Source organism: Myiozetetes cayanensis, unplaced genomic scaffold (genome assembly GCF_022539395.1).
Source record: "Myiozetetes cayanensis isolate MyiCay16 unplaced genomic scaffold, myiCay2020 scf12, whole genome shotgun sequence".
NCBI lineage: Eukaryota > Metazoa > Chordata > Aves > Passeriformes > Tyrannidae > Myiozetetes > Myiozetetes cayanensis.
The window spans coordinates 21,455,275-21,475,293 of record NW_026086826.1 but is presented as its reverse complement, the minus strand read 5'-3'; the positions used below and the strand labels follow the sequence as shown (position 1 = coordinate 21,475,293).

Genomic DNA, 20,019 nt, shown 5'->3' with positions numbered 1-20,019 from the left:
TGCAAGCAACTGACTTGGATTTGACGCGGTGCAAAAGTGCTGGGTCTGTGAGATACAGGTTTTGTCTAGGTAAATATTTGCAGGCTGATGTTGAAAGAACTTTAAAGGAAACGAATTGCTTTAAATATGCAAGTGACAGTCTTTTCTTTCTGCTTTTTTAAACCTTGCCCCTGATAATTTTTAGATTTAAATTAGTTATTTCTGTTTGTGATTCCATAAAGTAAGCTCTAGGTTAAGGGCACTCTATAAATATAAATATTTAGAACATAAAACTTAGAAGTTGATGGTTCTTGCTACGCTTGCTAAGCACTATGCAGATTTGATGATGATGAAAAGTTGCATGTCTCCATGAAAGTTGTTTTTAAAAATAAAACGTTTTTCCCCCTATTTTCAATGGTGTACTTGTTTAAGTGAGCTTTCTCTCTAGGTGAGAACAGCTGAAGAAAATTTAAGTTAGTAACTTAAATTCTAATTGAATGTGCTATTTCTCCTTTCCCCAGTGTCTCAATTTAAAATGGTGAATTACTCTTATGATGAAGACCTTGAGGAACTGTGTCCAGTCTGTGGAGACAAAGTGTCTGGGTACCATTACGGACTTCTCACCTGTGAAAGCTGCAAGGTTCTGTACTAATTACTCCATAAAAACACAAGTACAGCAAATAATGTTTCAAATATAAGCAAAAAAAAAAAAGATAATTAAAGAAAACATATGTGTAATAATTTGGGTTGTTCCTGATATGTTTTTTATTACATTCACATAAAAAAATTAACCACCAAAAAGCTTTAGGATTTAAAAGGCTCTTTGAGAGAGATATTTGCACAAATGGAAACAACTTGGACTGGTTTGCATTGTAGTTTTGTTGTTGCTTTTAAGTATTTTGCTGTTGTCATGTAGTTCCAGAAGAACTTTCATTCCTAACTGTCCTAAACACTGGTTGTAGTTGATTTATATCCATTCAGAGTATTTCTTTTCTTGGAGGATAAAGTAAGAAAATTATCCTCAATACAGATCAGCTTTGAAAATCTAATGCAGCTTTCTTAAGATTTTTCTTTCATCCTTCTATATTGTAATGTATATTTCTGTGAGTGTAATGACTATGCACTTTTTTCATGCAAAGTAGAACTGTCAGAGCTCACTTGACACGCAAAGTCAAGTAACCAATTATTTGGTTTGATCATTCATTAATTTTGAAAATAAAATATTAGTAAATGCATCCTAACATAAGGAAAAATGAATATATCTGCACTGTTTTATTTTATTATAGGGTTTAAATAACTATGAATTTATGATGTCATAGTTTTAGTGTAAAATTTTTTAAATATTTTGCAGTTATTTAAGTAGTGCATTGTAAAGAAAACTCCTTTGCCAGAACAATGCAATTTAATATTTAGTCGCATGGAAAAATGAACTTGGCCCATTATATTTTCACTAAAAAATAATCAATGAGAAGTGAATGACAAGCACTTATTATGCCTCTAGCATGCTCCACTGGGATGTACAATAGCCAGAGGTATTCTGTACTTCTGTTATCTTTGCAACAGTGTCCCTACTTTCTTCCTGTAAAACTACTTTAAAAGAAAGACTTTAATAATTCTGCTGTGACTGAAGAATAGAAAAGGAACTGATCAGTGTCGCTATTTCTGCCACCAGTGTCAGAGGCACAGAAGGCTACAGCCTTACCAATCTTTGACATGAGCCAGTGAAACATAGCACTAAGACAAGAAAACCTCCTCTGGAGTCTGGGTTCAGATCACTCATTTAAAATAAACTATGTAACTTTGTAAGTGCTTGAGTGGCATCTGAAAATTACGTTGCGGTGATTTCCATAAAATAAAATGCTGAAACACAATATTCAAGGAAAAGAGGCTAATTTTTGTATCTGTCATACAGGGATTCTTTAAGCGAACAGTCCAGAATAACAAAAGGTACACATGTATAGAAAATCAGAATTGCCAGATTGACAAAACACAGCGAAAACGATGCCCTTACTGTCGATTTCAAAAATGCCTAAGTGTTGGAATGAAATTGGAAGGTAAGAGCTATAGTCTTGCTGATATCTTCAACTATACTATACAATTATAGGATTAAATGTTGCTACATTCTATTTTATATTTTAAAAGTTACATATGTATGGGTTTGAAATTGTAATAAAATGTTACTTTGTATTATGCTCAGTGAAATTGTTGCTTTATAAAAAAATCTAATGAGTAAATGGTACATCACTAGGAACTGTGATCCATTTTTTCATATACCTACATATACTACATTTTCATGTAGTTTGATATTTCAGGGGTTTAAAGTTTGAAAATAAATGGAACTAGATACAGTAGTTTTGCAGCTTTTTTAAAAGGCTTACTTTAAATTAAACATAAAATACATAAGCGTCCAGATTATAAAAAAAATTTATTTGTTACTATGGAGAGTGATCTGATTTTATTTGTATTTTATCTAGGGTTGATGGGGTTTTTAACATACATTCTTCTGACAATAAGGCAGAAAACAAAGAAACAGATAAAATAAGGGTTTTTTCTCACACAGACTTGCCTTTGAGATTAAGAAACCAAATAATCTCTAAAGTTGTGTCCTATATTTTTGTAATGCTACACCTGCGAGGCTATTGCAATTGAAAGAGAATAAGGCATTTTGAAGTACACTTCCTGACTTCATTTTGCTTTCTCATCTACAGAGAATAATGAGAAGTGTACAATACCCTTTGAGGTAACCGAATGCAGAAATGTCAACCTGAATTTGTGCATCATACATAGTTCATTCTAACTTTGATATATAAAATATTGAAATTCAGATTTCACAGCAGATGACATTTTTCCTTGACCGAGGACAAGCTGCTACATTCCTTATTGTTACAACTGTACTGAAATGACATTCACCCTAGATGCTTAACCAGGAAAAATCAGGCCAAAGGAGGGAAACTGTAAACCACGAAGGGAACCATAAAGGATAAGACCCAGTCACCTGACTCTGGCAAAGGAAAGCTGTTGATATAACTGAAGATAAACAGAAAAATCAGCCTCCTGCAGTTTAGTTGATTCAATGCTGTTCTATTTGCCCACAAGACTGAGCTAGCACTGACACACTGCACTAAACATCCTGAATCACTGCATGTGTTTCCAGATTCAAATAGTACAATAATAGGACGTGTTAAATCCTTTTGTAATTGTTAACATCAAAGATAAGAATAAAATACATTTATCTGCTCCAACTTTTAAATCCTCTCACTTACTGACAGTGAATACAAGACCAAAATTTGTCTTTTGTGATTACACAAAGTTCACCTTAAATTTAAGTAGGAGTTATACAAAAGCACTTGTGAATCCAGTTTTCTCACTTTTCAATTGCAGAGTACCTGGGAGGATACTGTGTATACAGATTTAAAATTAATTACATTTAGCAGTGATATCATTAATTTATTGCATTTTGTTCAAAGTCAACAGCAATATTAGAAGCATCATTTGTACTACAAATTCAAGCAAAGTGCCTGTACTTTTAAAGATACTGTAGAAAATGTACTTTAGTTTCCTTATCCACACATCCATGCAACTTCTTTTTCCTTGTTTAGAAAACTGGAAGAGCACATGCTTCCATAATAGTAAATACCTGTGACATTTATGTGTGTATTTCTCTGATAGTTGTATATATATAGCCTTACAGGTCTAGTTCATAAACAACCATGGACCAAAAAAAAAAAAAATCATTAAACGTTACAGTCCTTATGATAAGGTACAGTATTATGCGTATCTAGCATTCATAATAAATTTTTAATGTCCTACTAATCCCTAAGATAAAAAGCTCAAGAACTTAACCTCCAGCAATCTCAGCAGTCTCAACATGTCACCAGGCTGTCAGAGGTTCCTCTTTCAATCTAATTGCCGTTGGGCAAGGTGGGCTTGGTGAAAGCTCCTCGCTCACTAGTCCAGTACATACATACCATGGTGACAGACACTGCTGTGACACAGACCACCAGTATGAATCCCAAGGCAGCTGTTGAGTAGGATTTGTTTTAATTATTCCTAATTCCAGAGACATTGTAAATCAGAACGGTGTCAGTAGTTTCTGTTTCACTTCCACCTTCCACGTGGAAGGCAGCAAGCTGACAGCTTTCTCTCTGCACATTCCAACTGCAGCTAAACATTTCAGTAGAGCTGTTCAGCTAACTAGAAATGTCAAAGTTTTACAGCAACCTGAACAGAATCATCAGAAGGAAATATTTCCTTTTTGCCAAGAGAAATGTGTTCCCCTTCATGACTGCTGAACGTTTCACAATTTACATTTCAGATGTTTTGCTGCGGTGGAAGGCAGTAATGGAATGATTATAATGAGACAGTATGGTCTGCTGAAAACATCTCAGACAAATTCTGGACATCAGCCCTTGTTTCTTAATGACATAGTAGCTTGACATAAAACCAAATGTACATTGAGATTTCCACATGATCCCATAGCAGGTGTGAAATTCCTGTAGCCATCCATTGTGTTTGTCCCTCTGTCCTAATCAATGTACAGAGAAGTCCTCCTATGTTAGTAATATATGCATGTGACATTTAAGTTACTAGAAAAAAGTGACACTTGTTCAGTCGAAAGAAATGTTTTTCTTTAGGAATAAAAGTGCAATTTTGAGGTTGGGGGGGGGGCGGGGAAGAGAGAGAAGTTACATTTTTACATTTCTGCTCTTTCCTAGTGTATGTTTCGCTTCAGAATGTCTATTCCAAGATTTAATTATGATTTACTTCCTCCTCTCCCCCGGCAGCTGTGCGAGCTGACCGAATGCGTGGCGGTCGAAACAAGTTTGGACCAATGTACAAGAGAGACAGGGCACTGAAGCAGCAGAAGAAAGCTCTTATCCGAGCAAATGGACTTAAACTGGAAGCCATGACTCAGGTGATCCAAGCAATGCCAACTGACCTGACAATATCCTCTGCGATCCAGAACATCCATTCAGCCTCCAAAGGCCTACCTCTGAACCATACTGCCTTGCCTCCCACAGACTATGACAGAAGTCCCTTTGTAACCTCTCCAATTAGTATGACGATGCCACCCCACGGCAGTTTGCAAGGCTACCAAACCTATGGCCATTTTCCAAGCCGTGCTATCAAGTCCGAGTACCCTGACCCTTACACTAGCTCACCAGAGTCAATAATGGGCTACTCATACATGGATGGTTATCAAACAAGCTCACCAGCAAGTATTCCACATCTGATATTGGAACTCCTGAAATGTGAGCCAGATGAGCCGCAAGTCCAAGCTAAAATCATGGCGTATCTGCAGCAAGAGCAAGCCAACAGAAGCAAACACGAGAAGCTCAACACATTTGGGCTTATGTGTAAAATGGCTGATCAGACCCTCTTCTCCATTGTTGAGTGGGCTAGGAGTAGCATCTTTTTTAGAGAACTTAAGGTAGGTAACAGCCTTATATTATTTTTTTAGTCAAGAAAATACTACTTCTTACAGTGTTGTACTTCAATCAGGAAAGCGTGGTTTACATTTTCTCCCCCCAAGCATCTCATTCTTTATTTATTTGGCTTGAAGTAGCCAGACTATTACAAGGAGAAACTTGAAGTTGTCTTCCACCTGAGCCTGTAATTAACTGTAGCAAAGAGATTCAATATTCAGTTCAGCTCTTCTATATTTTAGTATTTATTATAACTACTATTAACATCCATAGGGCCTTGCATAAATTTTAAGCCTTCCCTGTCAGCATCACTCATTGTCTGGCTTGTATTCAGAGTTGTAGGCACACCTGTTACACCATTCCACATTCATTTATGTCATTATTTCATTACCTTATTTAACATATGGGGGAACACCATTTCTCTCCATCTCTGTTCACATTTTATGTAAGTCCATATTTGGAATATTCATTTTCTCAATGGGATACTATTTTATGCATTCCCATGTGTCTAATTAACCATGAAGGCTGAATCCTAAGCAAGATATACACAGAGCAGAAAGCAAGGAGGAAGAAGATACCTTAAGGACTCCTCTTGGTTCTCATGACCACTGGTACACAGGGGATTCTCTTAGTCTAGGCTGCTAAAATGGCCTTTCAGCTCTTAATTTTGTTGGAGCACCCAGTAAACCCTCATGCACAGATTCCTGGTGGCCAGAAACCGCTCCATTTACATTTCTCAAAACTTTAAAAGCAGTTATGTGGTCTGTTAAGTCAGAAATCTGAGACCAGACAATAGATATGAGATACAGTTTTTAATGACTTTCTTGATAAATTAGCTCTGGAAAAAATAATCTTCTGTCTCAAAAAAACCCTCAAGATGATGAACTCAACACAGATCTGAATTTCCTTATTACATTGCCAGTTACTGTTTCTCTGTCTACTAGAGAGAGATGTTTTTGCCACAAGCATTTGCTGCTGAAATATGTGAAGTTTTGTGATCACCCATAATTTCTGACTGCTGTCAAAATAATTGAGTATCCAAATACAACAATTACTGTAGAACTTCACTGATAACTGAATCTACGTGAATCAAGAGCACAAAAGGTAGATCATATCAAAAAGCTGCAGTCAGAAAGCTCGCCACATTTCTGTCATAACCATAATGACGTGGACAAATGAAATAAAGCTTGATTACATGAAAAGCAACCTCTCTATATGTTGCATTTACAACTACAGCTGCCCTCCAGTTATTTGTTTCAATGATTGCAGGAATCATTGAAAACTCAGTCTATATAAGGATGAAGAATGGGGGAAGTTTACTCAGAGAGGAAGACTGAAATGCATTAAAGAGAGGAAAAGGCTGTCACATATTTGCTATCTAAGCTGTACCCAATTTTATAGTAAGCTATAAGCCATGCTACCCATTTTAAATAATTTAAAAATTGAAATTGCAAATGTTATTTTTTCCAGTAGACCATTTTCTAAATATCTGAGACCAGATCTTTCTATCCATACACTGGGGAATACTTTGGTGTAGAGCAACAATGTTAAAAATCACTGAATCTTGCATATACCTTTCAGCGTAAAAATGTTTAAGTTATGATCTACCCTAAATTCCATTTATGATTCAAGTGACAATATGAAAAGATATTCAAGCAGTATTTTTGTTTTATGGTTCCATAGGTTGGTCCAGAGGCAGATTTTATAAGTGTTCAACAAGATATACTGGGAATAGTTTTAGAGAGGCTCTTCACCTCCAAACTCAGCCTGGATGATACTCTTCAACCAACATATGTTCAGTAGTGTGGACACAAAAGAGGCAGAAATTTATTTCATTTAAATGCTGACCAACTTCTCCTGGCTCTGGATGTCTGTATACACTACTATGTACATATAGACTTCTGGAAATACATATATTCTAAAAAGTTGCTACATAGAGCCTTTGGCTAGTGAACTGACTTTCACACCTTTGTAGAAATCATTAGTTTCATCTTAGTGTTTGTACCCTTCACATCTTAAAAGCTTAGAAGTCCAACAGTTTCATACCTTCTGGCATATCCAGATTATTTTTTTAAACTGGACAAGGTCCACAAAATTGGACAGCATTCCAGAACAAGAGAAACTCACTTGGAAATCCATCCACATCGAAAATTTAGGGACCAGATTACACACAATGCTAAGAGCTTAGAGCTTTTCAGTTTCAAAAAAGAGAGGTGCTTAAAACAGTTTTATATCAGACCCTACATTTTTAACATTACTGGGTAACACCATCTGACTTTCCAGTTGTGAGTACAAGATCAGTATTAAACAAAGGGTTTTCAAACCTTTCCTGAAGGCAGCTCTCTTCTATCCATCCATGGTTTCAGGTCCTTCTGATGACCAGGGTAGCAAAAGCAGCTATTTCAGATTGCTCCACAGAACATGAACATTTACCCTGTGGGAGAGGGTAAAAAAATTAAAAACCATCTAAGAATATGACAGAGAGATTTTAAATGCAGAAGGAAGGGGAGGCAATTGTGATAAAGATGCAATTAGATTTTCAGCACAGCTTTCTTTCCTACCTGTACACAGCTGAGAAGTATGCATTTGCTCAAAAAGATATTTTATATTTATTCCTACCTAAATGTCTAAACAACTGAATATTAAGATGTCTTTCAGATAAGATAGGTGCATTAGCAGATCTCTGGGACTAAAATTTTAAATTACTCAAATAATTAAGCAGTAGAAAAGTATAAATGTGTTTGTATGAAATTCATCTTGACTTTGTAATCAGGAGTGATGCCTTGCACAACTGTCTTTGAGTTACTAGACAGCACATTTGCAATTATTTACTGTATCTTTTTACTTCATCCTAAATTTTGTCTTACACACTCATCTCTTCAATTAATATAAAAGAGCAATTACTTTCCTTTCTGCTAAATTTAGAGATTTGTAGTTAGGAGAATTCAGGAGGAGGATATGATAAAAATGCTGTCCCAGTCCATCAGTGGTTTAGACCATATTTACCCCAGAGATAATAACCCAGCACTGGGCTACAGCTTTTAAGTTTTCTCTTTTTTTCCTTTTGGCTGAAGATTGGATTTTTTTTAAGAGATCTCAAGGGACAACAAATATGTTTTAAAACTTTATTTACTGAACTGTTAAGAGCTTATGCTTATCCTATGTCTTCTCACTTATTGGTTTACAAATTGTCCTCACCTCTTTGGAATATGTTATCCATTTAAGGATATAAAAGGTAAAAATATTGACTGGATAAAACTACCTACAGCATGCACTGCATTTGAATATGACCTGTGTATGGATTTAAGTATGTAATTTAAGGCTAGTGTTCTCACTTGCTGAGGAGCAGATCCTCTCATCTTCAGAAATTATTGGAAAAATTACAGAAAAATTAAAGAAGTGAACTAGTCAGGATTAATAATAATAATACCAGAATAAGATCCAAAGCAGCCAATTGTAATCCAGTAACTTTAACACCTGCTAAAATTTCAAACGTCCCTGTGTTTCTGGTGAAGTTGGAATACTTTATAAGTAGTAATTACATCACAAATTCTGGTGGTTGACATTACATATTACTTTTTTATTCATAGTGAGAAATGCTTCTGTGTGGTTCTTCATACACAGATGAAATAAGAATACAGAGATAACCTCCCAACAGACTCACAATGATGGTATTAATAGTAATAGTAAAGAAGGCCTTTGTTTGCTATGCTGGAGTTGTTGAAAGCTCAGTAAATATAAAAGTAAGATATATCCTTCTTATCCTCAGCTAAGAAAACTTGGGAATGCCCTGGGGATGCTAGATTTGTAGCCAGCTGTCTTAGCCAGGTGAAAGGTCTTTGTACAAAGCTAAAAAGAAAATACTGCAAGCGTTCCTAGAGTCCAAAGGTTGCCTGGCCCCAAGAAAGGATGCAGACAGCTCCGCTGGACTGGTCTTTCCTCATCAGGCTGCATCAGTGAAAATTCAAAAACTACTTCCAGAGCTAAGTATTCCTGAAACTATAAAAGAAAGCAGGCCAGGAAAAACACATTGTACAACAGTCCTCAGGATACCTTCTTCTGGCTGAGGATCAGAATCAACTAAATGTGAGTAGTTTAAAAAAAGGCACTAAAAGACCGGTGACTCACAAAAAAATACTACCTCGACTTATTTGGCTATTTTAGTGAGGATGTCATAGGTCAAAGTACTGTGTGAGCACAAACCCATTTAGTGAATGATTGCAGGAAGAGACAGCGTACTTCATGTTAAAGAAGCTCATCCTACAACTATTCACTGAGTTTGCAAATTTAGGCCATTCACTGATGTCAGACCGTATCAGTTCCGGGGCAGGTTTCTTGCTGGAAGTCTAAAGTTGCCCACGCTTACATGAGCTGTGACCTTCAAAGAAATGATGGTTAAAGCACATATCTCAAAAGGACCCTGTCTATAGAGCTTGTACTGTACGTGGCAACACAGATGTTTTGGCAGCTCACAAACTAACAAAGGCCTGGCTTTGTATTACGTATTTCTCGTAAGCACAACTATATTATCAGAGTTTCAGATTATTTCTCAAAGAAATGCAAACTTAGTGTGAACAGGATTAGCAGAATTCCTGGGATCTCTTAATTTTTTTCTGTAAAATCTATTTAGATAGGTGTAGTAATGTAATACTCGATACACCAGCTTTCATTTCAAATTTCAGTCTCTGTGTAGTTAAGTATCAAGAAATGCATAGAAAATAAGGAAATTACAGAAATTCAGTTATTGCACAGAACTAGCACAGAATAGCAAAAAATTAGTTTTGGGTTTTGCTGAGATTCTGGTTTCTGAAAAAAAAATCAGTTGTGAAATACCTTAAAAGATCTCCTTCAGGGTGATGAAAGGTTGATAAAACATTTAGACTTTAGTAATCAAGTGCAATTTGATAACTTGAAGTGCTTTTGGACTTTGTAGTGTATGTATTTATCAGGACAGGAAATGTAATTTGCATAGCTGGTGAAATAAAATTTCTGCAATGTTCTTTCAGTCAGGGGCCTGCCAGAAACTGAGGTCCAGGACTACCCTTGATATCAGTAATCAGATTAGTTAATCTATTGTCATGTGCAGCTGTTGGTTTTTAGTCTGTCTTCAGCGTATCTGCATCTGAATAAAATACTTCTCAAACATTTAAAAATGTAGAGGAACACGCTGTTAGAAGTAAACTTCACGATGATCTGGCTCTTCTCTGAACACAGGATGTGATTAAATGCTGTATTTAAGCATGTGGGCATGTCATTTTGCAGCCTTTTAAAACAGTTTGCTCAGTGCTAAAGCTCTGGCATGTTTTTTAGGCATAAAAAAGAAAGATGACATTCTCCTATGCTTTCTAAGTCACATACAGATACTTTAGTTTCACTCTGCCATACGATGATGTTATCAGCCCTGGTAGCAGGAGACCGAGTTCAGTCACTCTGGGTTTAGTAATTTTTCTATCTAATAACCAGTTAAGCATCACATTAAATTAAGAACCATGTTCCATATAGGTGTTTTTTGAAAGACTGCCACTTCTACATTTGAGTGGATCTGCCATCAGCAGATCACTAGCAAGGTTACTCAGGTTTTCATGAATAGCCACGATGCAGTAACGAAGTTTTATCACTTTAGCAGAGAAAATTTGAGCAAGTAACAATTCCCAAAGCTGCCCAGCCCATAAGCAGAGATACAATAGGCTGTAGTATGGACATGATTCCATAGCTACAGCCACTCCTGCTACACGTCCTGAAGCAGACATTGAGTTAATCAGAGTTTGAGGTATTTGTTACAGAAAACAGAAGTTTAAAATTACAGTTAATTGTTTTCCTTCAAAGTGTAAGTTTCCAATTTGTTTGACAATTGCCAGCAGTGACATAGAAAGGTTACTTGGGTGCAGTAGCAAATGCAGATCACATTGCTGTAGGGCAAGATGAAAAAATAGTGGTCTTTAGATCTTGCATGCTGTGAGTAGTCCAAAGTGATGTTAAAGTTCACTCCAGCAATAATGGCTGTAGCAACAAAGAAACTGAACAACGAAAGCTCAGCCACATCGACAGTCTATTGTATTTTCAGACAATTTTTAACTGTTATTTTCTGCTATGAAGTTCTGAACTTTTTGCCAAATGATGGAGAGCTTTGTACTTTAAAAATTAAACAATTCCAGTCTCTTGGAAAAATCATAGATTTCACCTGATTTAGCTTCGTAAAGTCACATTTTTATTGTCAAAATGACAGATCTTCATTTGCAAAGGTCTCCATTTTTTGCAAGCTTCTGCAACAAAAAACCAACCAACCAAACAAAAAAGGCAAGCCATTTTTCCATCTGCAAATTATGACATTTCGCACAGCCAGGCAATAAATCTTACTACAGGAAGAGGACTTGTGGCATTCAGATCCAGAGTTTTTGTATGATACCTGTATCCTTCAGCTCCAGCACTTGTGCATGATACTTGTATCATATTTCTGTTCTGTGGGATGGTTCCCAGTTGTAGTGAAAGTTTGCCTCTATAAATTTATCAAGGCTGTTCAGATTTAAACATTTTCTTCTGTTAACCTGTAGTCCTTAGGATCACCTACAGGAAGGATGAAATCCCAGCCATGCTGAAGGCACTTACAGACTTCCTATTAGCCCTGCTGAAGGCCTATAATATAAATGGGTGTTCTTCTCTATTTCCATATAGAAGAGGTGAGCTGCTCCAAGTCAAGGGATTATCATCTTTGTACACATATCACTGTGGAGACAATAGCTCCAAAACAATCCACTCAGGAATAGGGCTGAAAAATGCTGACAAATGGCAAGAAAAGCAGAGGAAAGTGTGATTTATGAAGAAAGATTAAAAATCCAAATATTCATAGCTTGATGAAGCATCAAATACATCCATATGAAAGCCTCGTAGAAGCACAACATCTGAACTAAACAAAGGCCATGGAGAGTGAGGAACTGTATAGTTCCTTACCACTGGTGGTGCCTGTGGTAGTGCCAATACTGTGTTTTCCACAATACCCAGGCATCAGACTCATTATTGGAGAGAAGACCTAAAACTGAGAGCTTTCAAATTGTGCTGCAAGTTGTAAGATCGCTCAGAACAGGTTGGACGCGCTATACAGCTATATAAGCACAGGAACATAGTAAAGGACTGAAGTATTTTCCTTTTTCAATTTTAAAGTTATTATAAAATGGAGTTTCAAATAGAGGCAGTAAAACCAAGGGGCAGACTGCTCTTAAACATCTGTCTGGTATCTCCATACTTCCAAACTTTGGCCAGTATGCACTAACGAGTAGATTTTTCAGACTTCTAATATACAATAACGCATCAGTTGCCAGGGAAGTGTGTCATTTTATACTAGCCAAAAACTTAGTACAAGAGGAAATAATATTTCAAAAATTAATTTAAACCTGAGCACAATTCAAGAAATACTCAAATCAATTATAACCATTTTATATGAACTCCATTACAGCCAATGTGAAGCCAATGGCTATGTCCAAAATCAAATAAATGAGTGCAGTGCAGATCTTTGAATAAAGTGACATATAACATAGCTATTGAATCCTTCCCACTTCTCCCACACCTGGCTGGAAGGAACAGTTAAAAGCAAGCTGGAGCACAACCACTATTTTTAGGGCAGCCTTTAACCATTCCCTGATTTTTTTTTTTTTAAAGAAGTCTGTTAATTATCAAGTCTGCAGCCATTTCAACTCTGAATAAAAAACACAGTTTTGTTCAGGGTTAATGTCAGCTAAATCACAACATACCATTTTACCACATTACAAAACTGATTTGAAACATTTGCTCTCCCTGTGCCACAGAAACCACTGGGTGTCACAGCCCCATCACCTCAGCTGGACTGAGGGGCAGGGGCTGCCACCCGCCCTCCCTCCCCCGAACCAGGGCTGGTCCCAGGGATGCTGCCAGGACCATCCCATCCCACCCCACCACCCTCACAGAGGCCCCTGAGAGCCCCAAGGACAAGGCAGGATTTGAAGGGATGAGGAAAGGGCACGGGCAGGCAGGGAGGGAGCTCAGGGAGGGCTTCGCTGGAGCCTGAATGGTGCCGTGGGTGTGGCCCGGGTGGGACCATGAGGGCTATTAGGGCTTGGAGTTGAGGGGATGTGCCCGGCGCAGGGCGTCAGGGAATAAACCCCGAAACAAGTGGCAAAGTCAATGGCTACGGCTTTGCTCCTCTCCCACTTTCTTTCTCCTGACCTGAGGCTGACTCCTGGCCACGTCAAAGGAGTCCGGGCTCCAGCCCGAGGTGCCGCTCCCGGAGCCGCCCTGGGTCTGCCCTCGAGTCCCGCGGCGGGACAGGGAGGGCAGGGCAGGGCAGGGCAGGGCAGGGAGGGCAGGGCAGGGCAGGGCAAGGCAGGGGTGTGTCGGGTCGATACCCAGCCCTGGGCTCCAGACCTGCGTGGCTCCAGCTGCCCTCTCCCTGGAAAGGTGCCGCTCCCTTCGCTGTGTCTCCGTTAGGAGCGCTCAGCACGGGCTGCTCTGCCCTCCACCAGCCCAGCCGGGCACGCTGCTCCCGTGTACAGCGGAGACAGGGACACAGCCATCGGCTCTGCCCTCAGCCCGGCCATGTCCGAGTGGGTGGCAGCGTCAAGGGGAGGAGAAAGCATTTCTGCTGAAAGGCAAACCATCGGTTAGCTTTGCTTTAGCGCTTCCCCAAATCCAGCTGCTTTCAAGAGTTGAAAGATTCTCACCAAATTTTCCCTTAAAATGTTCTTCATTTGCTGTTTCAAAATAGGGACTGAAATTTGTTGCAATTGGCGTCACCACAGACACGTTTGTAGCACAACTACAGAAGAAATAATAGGGCAGATAAGGAATTAAGGAAAACTAAGAGATAAAATACAGTGCCGATGGGAAAGTGAGGTTATAATTTTATGTAGACATCCTCAGTGCCTCTTTTCCACTTCGGTAACTTGTGGAAGTTCAGTTATAGGTGGTTAGGAAAACATCAGGGCAAATAAATATTTAACACTGTGTTTTGGAAACAACCCAATCCTTATGCAACCATTACAGACAAAAAAAGGGATACCAAAAATTAGTAAAATAAAATACCAAATATTCATATTGCAGTGAAAAAAGAAATTTAATTTTGTTTAATTCTGGAATTGTCTGTCATACCCATCACTCGGAGAGGGAAAGAAACTAAAATCTGCTTTTGGAAATTCAGAAATAGAAAAATGCGTTTTGCATCTAAATACAGCTCCTGCATTTGTTGAAAGAAAAGTTACTTTGATATTTGTTGCTAAATAAAATCTTGGATCAAGTAAAATTAATTAAAAAAATTAGTTAAGGCAACAATAAACACAGGAAATATACATGAATAAAGTGTTCTAAAAGTCAGGCAACTCTTTTAAGACTATAAATATCACCTAAGCAAGGCCACTATAATTAGCAGAGGGTGAACAAAAGAAGACATCCAGAAATAGATGGGGAGGGGGGAGGTTGGGAGGGTGAAATGTCTTGGTTAACCTTATTCGAGTGTTCTTTCCATAGCATAGGAAATGGTTCCAGCTAGCTCATGAGTTCTGTTGGTATTAACTGATTTTTAAAAGGACATTTCCATGTTGTCTGTATGCCAAGGAAATTCTTTTACTGGCGTGTTTGCTGAATACAGGAAACATCACCCTAACTAAGTGACACTGAATGTGACGAAGAATTGTATCTTTATTCTGGTGTTCCAGTCAACACCGTGTGTGTGTTTCAGCTGGAAACCTTTTGGTATTTATTGGGGAATACTTACTGCAGCCTCACAGTTTGTCCTGAGTAATGAGCAAACACAGTGACTGGTGGTGCTGAGTCATAATCCCTCACCACTCAAGAAGCAGCTTGCTGCATCCCTTGGGCAGCAGCTGATTAGTCTGAGGGATGATCCAGCACTTTAGGGGAGGTAGAGACAGGGCTGTGTAGTCGCACGCTAATCTACTTCATCTGTCTTCAACGTATGGGCAGAAAAGACTAACAGTGCTGGGAATCTTCCTTGTCTCCATGCTATGGCCAGAATTCCTTGTGCAAGGAAATAAATTTGTGCCTAGAACTGCTTACTATCCTAAATAGAGAGATGAACAAGTCAGTCTTTTGTATAATAATTTTCCGTGTAAGTCAGGCTGTGCTTATAGGTCCAGTCTTGTACTGAGTATCAGAAGAAACTTTTACTGAAGCCAGTGAGAATTTTGTCTGGATGAGAAGTGCAAGTGAAGATCTTGAATAGTGTATTTCCATTTTCATTCTCAGCATTTGCCAGTTTCCTGTTTTCTTCCATAAAGCTGCCTGTGTCAAGCATTTCAGTTTCATTTGCTACATGTTATTTCTGTACGCCCTTTTTATTATCTGTTTTCTCTTCCCTTCTCTTTCTCAGGAACTGTGCTAGTGCCACAGCCACTACATAGGCAGCAGTAATTGCAATTATTTGTGGCTCTGAGCTCCACTGACCACAGAGATCTTCAACAGTCAGTGGTTTCAGTGATAAGCCCTCAAATTCCTTGTTCATCCTTTTCAGAAAAGGTGAAAATATTTGAGAAAAAGGTTCAGAGTGGGTAGGTAGGGCAGGCCAGCAGTCACAGCTTGATACTTCTGGAGCTCATTGAAAATTGCAATAAAATCACAAAGATACTTAATTTCCTTCATATAAGAGCAAAAACGTAAAAAGAATAACAGGTGACAATCATGCAGAGTTTCTGTTTCTGCTTCCATTTGTCTGTGCACCAGTTTTAAGGCAGTTAAAATAGTGGGAGAGGGTAGGGTTGTAGTAGACAGGCTGCCTGCCGGGAGACTAAATTAGGTGGTAGTGCAAATCATCTAATGTGCAAGTGGAAGCCAAAACTAATGTATAGTTCATACTCAGGTCACCACAGTATAAAATAGTTTCAGCTTCTTTTTTAAAGATTCCACAGTAACTGATGTACCTTCTATCTATCTACACATGGAGGAGAGAGCAGTAGATAGAAAGCCAGCTGCTCACAAATACTGATGTTGTTTGGATTAGTACACATCATACTAATGAAAAACAAAATCAGGCAATTTTCTGCATTTGAGGCTGAGACCTAGAATCTCCTAACAATATTTTGAATATTGGCCATATTGCTAAGATTCTACTCAGACCTTGTAGTCTTTGAGCAATCCAAAATTGCTATAAAGAGTAGCACCACCTTTCTGCTGCAAGACTTTGAAAACAATGGTCCTTGTTTATAATACAGCAAATAAACAATAAGAATAGTAACAACAGCAACAATAGTAATAAAAACTTTAAGTAGAAATAAACACATGGCAATCACTTCATATTGCTTTGGACCCATCATTCACAAGATAGGTTCTTGTTCAGCAAGTGTGGTCAAGGACAATGCCGTCTCCTGACTAGGAATGAACTTTCGGAAAGACTGTTCCCAATAGGAAGGTTTAGACCTCAAAGCGAGTGTTTACATGACTAGCTCATTTGGTAACATTGAACAGCATTTATTTTTAATTTGCATGCCTCTCCTTTAAGTCATACCCTTCTCCTCTTGACTTCAGTGGGAGCTCCACATGTTTTGCCTTTGATTCCGCTGCATGCTGACAACTCTAATTAGTGTTAACAGGAGTTTCAGTGGAGTTTCTCATTCTCCCTCTTTCTCTGTAAAAGAGTTTACAGATCAGGAGTTGGAGCAATATCAAGCTGATACATGGTACCTATCAGGAATGTATCTTCATGTCTTCTCTGTCCCTGGCAAAATGGAACTCAACGTTTTTTTTTCGGGCTGCATAACAATGGTGGCTTACCTATGAGAAAAATGACATTGATCATTTTAACAAACTCCTCTCAGTTCTGAAAAGACTGCTTAGTATTGTCTTTCATTTTTAACAGTAAAAATTTGAGTTAGTTAACACAGTCTTTCTCTAGAAGTTGCTATCATAGTAACTTGGTGCAGTGAGTTAGAACAGCTCGGTTCTGTAGGGCTAGAACCTGCAGCTCATGCTGAACCTCAGCCTGTTCTGCCCCATAGAAACTGCTTGGAATTTCAGAGATATTTTGTATAGGGAAGAAATACTGTTCCATTTTGAGGTTTTAATCTCAGACTTTCATACCCATACGTACACACAGACACAATGAACAGGAGGCCCCTTTCTTCTTCTTCGTAAGAACTATTGCGTTTGGCTTTCAGTGCTCACATAACCCTCCTTCCAATATTTCAAAAGACACAGAATTTCCCAGCATGATGATAAAGTTTTCCTGTGTTCCAATAATAAAAGTTGAATGTACCAGTAATTTCCAGTTCCTCTGTGGTCGGGCAGCCTGTGAAGACTAAATCAGAAGTACCCAACCTGCAGTATCAGTGTGGGAGTCGGAAACAGATGTTCACCGGACAATACAGTTTGTTGTCACTGTCGATACTATATGGCACTTTTCCCAACAGAAATTGTCTGTAGCTGAAAAGGAATGTAAGGAGTGATTCATGCCCCAAATTATTATTATTTGTTAAATTGCTGTTAAATGTTAAACGCTCTTGATTTGGTTTGTTTTAAATGTCTGAATCAGGGAGGCACAAGCACTCAAAATACAGTTAACTGGGATTTTAGCATCTGTATACCATGTGAACCAATTAATTTAAGGCCTTTTTCCTCAAGACAGAATATTATATTAAAACTAAGAGTCAAATTCTCTTCTTTAGAATCAGGGTACCTTAACTTTTAATTTTATAAAATACTTGCTCAGTAGCTATTTACGCAAAAAGCGCATGACAGGAGGTAAACGAGACATAATTTTGTGCATATCTGAGTGTATATCTATGAAAATTAAAAATTATTATATGAATATAATAGTATTTTTGTACATATAATAACATCCTAAAGTAGTTTACGTCTTGGAAATTCTAATAGGCCATTTGGGCATTCAAAACTGATCAAACACTCAAACGAGCAAAGTCCTCTATTAGCATATGATAGTAACATATGATGTCTAGCCTTGATTTCCAAATTTCATGAATATTACAAAAGCAGAAGCACTAGATCACCCTTACTGTAAAAGGCAATAGATTGGGTTAGGTGCTTTTTAAATTAAATATTAATTTTTTCAGGGACACATCAAATAAAATGAAAAAAAAGGCTGTATAAAGCCTAAGTGATATCCTGCCTAAATACAAATTAATATATTCAGTAGAAGTGTCAAAAAGAGCTAAAGATCTGAATGCCAGAAACCTTGGATATAGCACCTATATTTTACATGAAAAAGTAATGCTAGGTATTTTTGAAAATTAAGGCATTGGGGATTTCGAGTTCACTGAAACCAGTGACAAAACTCACATGCAGCTGCTGACTGTTGTAGCTCGAGCAGGCTTTCCTCAGAGATATTAAAAAGAGGAAAAGCTGTGTTTAATCACACGGCCTGAAAAAGAGCAAATGATTTTAGCACTGTAAAATCAAACAGTTGTCTTATTTTTACAAATGCAAGTGGTAACACTTCACACTAATGTTTTTGTAACACTGATTTTGCATTTACCGTGTTTACAAGTCAGCATGTGACGAGACAGAATGAAAATAGCCGATAAGATTCAGCACGCACGTAAGCAACGTGCTGAATTTTTGTATGTGTGTCTGTATACGTGTATTTTCATATACATTCTTGGGTCAGACTGAGTTTTTCATCAACTAGGTGTTGGCAAGTGCCAAAGTGATTTAGGATTAGAATGGGGTTTAGGCTGATCTAGCTACAGTTGTATTTCTCATTTCATCATCATGCCAGGAATACTGTGACAGTTGTGGGTTTTCTTTAATTTATGAAATAGACAAAATTAAATGTCCATACCAGACACACTGTTAGGTTACAGGGAGAGAAAGAGAAACACTGGGTTAGGCCTTATTCTTTTGTCTGCACCCAGCAGAGTCCTGAATGTACAAAACAGCTGGGAAACTTCCTATGTAGCTCACAGCTTGAAAAATGAACTCAAGATTTATTTTTTTTTTTTGAAAATCAATCTGATTAGGCTTATTTGAAGGGACTGTTATTCTAGTTCTGCAGTAAATCTCTTTGTAAAATATAAATCACTACAGAAGTGTGTTTTCTGGGTGCATTACATAATTTTAAATACTAACTCTACTCTCATTTTTGCCGTCATGATAGTTGAATTCCAGTAAATGTTTTAGACTTTGAAGACTTGTCATTGCAATACCGGAGACAGCGTGCACTCATACAAAGTTATAGTACTACTCATAATTTCAAAAATTAGTGGGTTAAAACAGATCCATTTGCAAAATCAATTAATCAGCCATTTTCAATCATTGTGCTTTTTATGTGCTAATTTTTAGCTACTGAATGGCATTTTGCTGTCTCTCCTTGTCAATTTAATTACCTTTTTTGAAAAGGAGAGGCTTCAGAGGGAGGCAAATTTTGATGTTCAGGTTACAGGAAAGATTTCCAAAGAGAGAAAAAGAGATTACCAAAATTAGCAGGAGTGTGTCCTGCCCGCCAGCCAGCGGAGTGAGCAGCATTTGGAGGAGAGGAAACCCTTGGCCATCTTATAGTGTGGCTGTGTACACCAGAGTTAGTTAGAGTGCTCTGAATCTCATCTTTTGATCTCGGGCGATATTTTTCTCTGTTATGTCACAGAGGTCACCTGGCTCATGTGTGACAAACTGCCTGCATAAG

At 37.9% G+C, this 20,019-nt stretch overlaps 1 protein-coding gene across 4 annotated transcripts in view; it reads left to right on the top strand.

Annotated features, from left to right (window-relative positions):
- Nucleotides 1-20,019, top strand: part of NR5A2 (nuclear receptor subfamily 5 group A member 2) — a 91,330-nt gene that overhangs the window by 12,594 nt on the left and 58,717 nt on the right. For all 4 annotated transcript variants that reach the window (XM_050307106.1, XM_050307104.1, XM_050307105.1 and 1 more), the window contains 3 exons: nucleotides 501-619; nucleotides 1,892-2,033; nucleotides 4,764-5,410. In XM_050307106.1, coding sequence (XP_050163063.1) covers nucleotides 501-619; nucleotides 1,892-2,033; nucleotides 4,764-5,410 — 908 coding nt within the window. The remainder of the gene's footprint in view (nucleotides 1-500; nucleotides 620-1,891; nucleotides 2,034-4,763; nucleotides 5,411-20,019) is intronic.